The sequence below is a fragment of the Octopus bimaculoides genome, chromosome 9 (genome assembly GCF_001194135.2).
Source record: "Octopus bimaculoides isolate UCB-OBI-ISO-001 chromosome 9, ASM119413v2, whole genome shotgun sequence".
Lineage (NCBI taxonomy): Eukaryota > Metazoa > Mollusca > Cephalopoda > Octopoda > Octopodidae > Octopus > Octopus bimaculoides.
In genome coordinates, this window is record NC_068989.1 from 8,910,834 (window position 1) to 8,916,529 (window position 5,696).

The window sequence follows — 5,696 nt, forward strand, 5'->3', positions numbered from 1 at the left end:
AAAAAAAAAAAAAAAAAAAATGAAAATTCAGAGTTGGGAGACAAAGAGAGGATGATGCTACAGCTGCTACAGCTGGCCTGTAGCTGCTGCCATTGTGGCCTTATTTACAACATATCTTTGTGGATCCTAAGAGTCCCATCACAAAGACATTTTTTTTTATTTACTATATTCTTACTTGTTTTATTTCTTTCTTTCACTGCCCACATCACTTTAGTCAATTTTTACAGTAGAATAGATCTTTCTCACAAAATAACTGGTGCCTATATACCCAAATGTACCTGAAAAGAGAGAAGTAATGTTTTAGACACACACAAACAACATATCTTTAATAAGACAAAAAAGGCAGAATTCTGCTTTAAGAATATAAACTCCCCATAACTTTTTTAGTTTGCAAAATTTTCAGAAAGTCTTTGCAAATTTGTGTTCGACACACGAGAATTCATATGACTATGAAAGAAACAAAAAAGGAATTTTTGTGTGATTTAAGGGATATTTGGCTTGTTACTTTTAGTACCTCTTATGACTACCTCATAACATTCTTGCTTGTTTGTCAATCTGATACAGTTCTATATTTAAGAGATGAGGGATTATGTACATTTACATTTGATGGCTATTTTTCATCTGTTTGTTGTTAACACGTTTTGGCTGATATACCTGCCAGCCTTCATCAGGTGTCTTGGGGAAATTTCGAACCTGGGTTCTAATTCCTAAGGTATTTTTCGATAATAATATTAATAACATCAAAAAGTACCTTAGGAATGAGAACCCTGATGAAGACTGGAGGGTATATCAGCCAAAGCATTGTGTTAACAACAAACAAGATGAGGACAAATATCCGTCAAATGCAAATAATAATGTATTGATGTTTTTCAATATCTTTTTCCCCATAAACACATTTAATGGTCTATTGCTGGAATTTAAGCCAAAATTTCAGACTGTCCATATTTTAAACTATGATTTTTAAGAAAAAGATTAAAAAAAAATTTTTTTCTTTCATAGTCGTATGAATTCCCATGTGTAGAACACCAATTCACAAAAATTGTTTGAAAATTCCAAAAAATAAACAAGTCATTGGTGGGGGTTATAGGGATGCTTAAAGCAGAATTCTGCCAACAAAACTTTTTGATACTTGGGGTTCAGGGACAAGTTTCCAAATTCAAAATGCAAAACACAGTCAAGTCAACAAAACAGTAAGCTTCTGACATGTGACACAGCAGTATTATGTGTTCTTTGGTTAGTTTTTTTTTTTTTTTTTATGTAACCCTGAGCCAGCACAGATCAAGCAGACCTACAATCAAAGATATTCTAATCAAGACCATCCCATCATTTTTATATGGGATGAAGGGTTTGGCAGGATCTGATGGGCCCAAGGATTGCATCAAGTACCAATGGCTACTTTGGAATGATTTCAACAGTCGGATGCCCTTTGTAACATCAACAGCATTTTTGCTTTTTTGTTTTTGCGTACCACCAACACCAGTGAAACGACCATGCAGCTTGCATGACTACAAGCCCCATGGAGAGGGGATAGTAACCGTATGCAAAGAGATAAAGAGCAGAGAGGTAAAATATAAAAGAAAGGGGCCAGAGCAAAACCGGCTTCTTGCTGCAGAGGATCTTCACGACTCCTCACATTTTAGACGTGGCCAGATGGAGCTGCAAAGCATTATTTAAATGAATCTGCATTGAGCATAGTGACAGGTTCAACTATTCTTTAGCATACACAGAACTGTATAAACTGCTTTTAGATAATGCTTTGTTTTTTTATTTATATCTATATATATATATATATATATATACACACATATATATGGATAAATGATAGGAAATGGAATTCTTTTACTTGTTTCAGTCATTTGACTGAGGCCAAAAACGTTAGCACACCGGACGAAATGCTTAGTGGTATTCTGAGTTCAAATCCCACTGAGGTCGACTTTGCCTTTCATCCTTTCGAGGCTGATAAATTAAGTACCAGTTGCGTACTGGGGTTGATTCTAATCGACTGGCCTCCTCCCGCAAAATTTCAGGCCTTGTGCCTAGAGTAGAAAAGATTTGACTGTAGCCATTCCGGAGCACCACCTTAAGAAGAATTTTGTTTACCTTAATTTTGAAAAATAAAAGCTGTATAAAAAAGCCGCATTATTTATGGGATGACCCAATATATACACACAATACTCATCACACATTCCCCATACAGTAAAACACAGGAATAGCAAAAGCAGTACTTACCACACATAATCCCTAGTGCTAAACTGAACAGTGCCATGTAGCCAAAGTAAAAAGTTGTCTGGAACAATCCATACATCCTGAAGAGATAAAATTCTATGGTAAAACAGCAGTAATTCCATTTATCAATATAATTTATCAGGAATGCTATAGACTCACCCAGCAGGTTATACATGAACCAGACCCCTCTCCTCAACCCTTTCATTACTATATTTCTAAGTAAAACACAACCCCTTATAAGTTTCAATTAAACTATAAAATAATCATAAATTTAGACTGGTTTCATTAAACAACTGTAATTTTTTAATGTGATTTTTGGAACACAATTGAAGAAAAGGTTCTTAGTTCAATTGCATAACTTTTGTCTCATAGTGACTCTAATTACAGGTGTAAATACAAGTAAACAACATGCTATCTTTTTTCTCGGTTTGTTTCCATAGTGATTGCTTCAAATAAGCTTACATTTGCTTGATTTTTCCATATCTTCCATCAAAAGGCCCCCAAATTCAGAATCACTGCTTGATAGCATGAAACTGTTGTCCATTTTAAAAGTTGAAAAAAAAGTCACCGAAGAAAAAATGTGGAAAAAAAAAATTTCCCAAAATTCGCAGAGCTAAGATGTCACATCAAACAATTTTAGATACTGTAACTTGACTATTTACAAAGCGAAATCACATGTTTTCACGAATATACTAACGAGATTTGTGTTGAAATTCACATTTAAATATCAATGAGCTCCGGTGGCTTCGGCAGAGTTGGTTGTTTGTGCCAAAAAATTTTTCAGCTGGCTGCAGCCGGGTCAGTAACAAAAGGGCTAAGGGTTATTTCAACCTTAGGCAGGGTAAGTGGTTCACATGACATCAAGGCATGCCCACATATCAGTGGATCTATGCAACCCATATCTAGAGGCCAGCCTTTCCACAAGTCTTGTATGTTTTAGCCAGAGAAACATCTAGCATCTGACCCGCATCTGCAACCCTTCACAGGTACTACCAACTCAGGCCAGAGTGGAATTGGGAGTAGTGGTAACTAAGGGGCAACTCAGTGCTCCCTAAAACTCATCAGCCAAGATGAAGCTCCATTGGATACAGTTTAGTGTGTTACCCAAGACAACATTTGCATATACATATGCACACATAAATACACACACACACACACACACACACACACACATATATGTATTCATACAAACACACACATATATACAATTACACACATATACACACACATATATGCACATATACACACATACATATACACACACACATATATACACACTTATATACATGCACACACATACATACACACGTTTCAATGGTGTCTGCATGCATGTAGGCACTGCATGGAAAGAGCATCAGAGTTATGTTAAACATGCCCAAATGACTTCAAACTGTCGTTTTTCTTATCCCCAAATCTAATCCTAATCTCCAAAAGTAAATATTCCTACCCAATAATAGAATGTCCATGATATAGAGTGATTATGATAAAAGTCAGTGTTTGTTATTCCCAATCATTTTTAATTGACTGAATTAAACGACAAAGGATTCGTTATTCAGACAGCAAATATTCAGACAACAACAATATGAAAAGGGAAAGAGAGGAAACAGCATACTTACTTTGTTTTGAAAAAGAAATAGTAAAAAGAGTAGAGATAAACATAACTTGATGTAGAAGCCCCAGCCAGAAAACTGGTCCACTGCCTGCAATACACAAACATTATTAGTATTATTAGCTGGCCCCGTACAGCCAAAAATTACAGTCAATTGTAGTATTCTATATATAAATAAGGTACATAATCACAGATACAAACAATCACATACTTTTCTTGTACACACACACACACACACATACACGCTGTTTGATTTTTCTTTTCAGCATTGAATGTTCACCATCCCACCTCCAGTTTGATATCACCCCTTCCTTTCTTATTCATATGTGCCCATGCAGGTGGCATGTAAAAAAACACCTTTTTGAGCGCGGCCGTTGCCAGTACCGTGTGACTGGCCCTCGTGCCGGTGACACGTAAAAGCACCCACTACACTCTTGGAGTAGTTGGCGTTAAGAAGGGCATCCAGCTGTAGAAACTCTGCCAGATCAGATTGGAGCCTGGTGCAGCCTTCTGGCTTACCAGTCCTCAGTCAAATCGTCCAACCCATGCTAGCATGGAAAGCGGATGTTAAACAATGATGATGATGTTGTGACGGAGAAAGACACATGAGTATTATTATAGTAGATTGTTTCATTATGAATAAGCGCAGTCATACACAGTGCCATCACTTCCGGAATAAGATATATGGTACTTTGGAAGAATTTCTTTAGTGCCATGTAAAGGCATCTGTGCTGGCACTATGTAAAAAGCTCCCATGCCGGCATCATGTGTAGCACCTGTACTGGCGCCATGCACAAAGGAGCCATGCTGGTGCCACATTAAAAGCACCCAGTGCACCTTGAGAAGTGGATGGTGTTAGGAAAGGCATCCAGCTGTAGAAAGCAGACAATTGGAGCCTGGTGCAGTTCTCTGGCTTGACAGCATCTGTCAAACCATCCAGTCCATGCCAGAATGGACAACAGACAGATGATGATGATGTGTATCGTTTCTAGGTAACTGGATATATTTCCTCATTAATCAGATCATCTGCCATCAACAGATTTCATGATCAACATCAATCAATATGTGATCATGCTGATTGCCGAGCATTCGTAATATAAAATAAACTAGGTAAGTATTGCTGAGTCGTTAAAATGAATGCATAGCTATCATTTAGTTTATCCAACATTTCAACCACAGGGATTTGGGTTCGATCCCATGTTCAGTTCCTTGGACAAATGTAGTCTCCCATAATCTTGCATTAACCAATACACTGTGAGTGAAATATGTAAACGGAAACTGGGTGGAAGCATGTGTGTGTAGGTTAATGGTTTTGTTTTTTGTCAATGTTTGGGAAAATGCCAACAAGAAACGAAAGTTTAAAAAAAAGCACAAATTGTCAAAAATAAACCAGTGATTGATCCAATGGAAGCCTGACCAACAATGTGGTTCTTAACTAACTGTGATATAACATTAGAAAAAAAATATGTAACAGTTAAAATATAAACAATTGCAGTGTGGAAAGTGTTTATAAGCCATTTAAGAAACACAAAAACCGTTAGATTCACTTCAACATTTAAATTTAATTTGCCAAAATATTTTTGTCGCTTTGAAACCGTGACCTGTTCATTGAACAAATTCCATGCTGCACAAAAATATTTTGGCAAATTAAATTTAAATGCTCAAGTGTTTTTAATGTTGTGTGTTTTTAAATGGCTTATAAACACCTTCCACACTGCAATTGTTTTTGTTTCAGCACACAATCTCAGATCAGGTCACTTGCTATGCAAGTACATCTCCATAAAGTTTAAATATAACTATATTTAAAAACGTTTTGCACAAAACTTTTTACACACACTAACACACAATCTCTTCAAATACA

The 5,696-nt window shown here is 36.4% G+C and overlaps 1 protein-coding gene across 1 annotated transcript in view; it reads right to left on the reverse strand.

The window, feature by feature from the left end:
* Positions 1-6: 6 nt before the first annotated feature.
* Positions 7-5,696, reverse strand: part of LOC106882708 (transmembrane 9 superfamily member 3) — a 51,597-nt gene continuing 45,907 nt past the window's right edge. The window contains exons 13-15 of the mRNA XM_014933472.2: positions 3,843-3,926; positions 2,230-2,306; positions 7-278 (exon numbers count right to left, since the gene is read on the reverse strand). Coding sequence (XP_014788958.1) covers positions 211-278; positions 2,230-2,306; positions 3,843-3,926 — 229 coding nt within the window. The 3' untranslated portion in view covers positions 7-210. The remainder of the gene's footprint in view (positions 279-2,229; positions 2,307-3,842; positions 3,927-5,696) is intronic.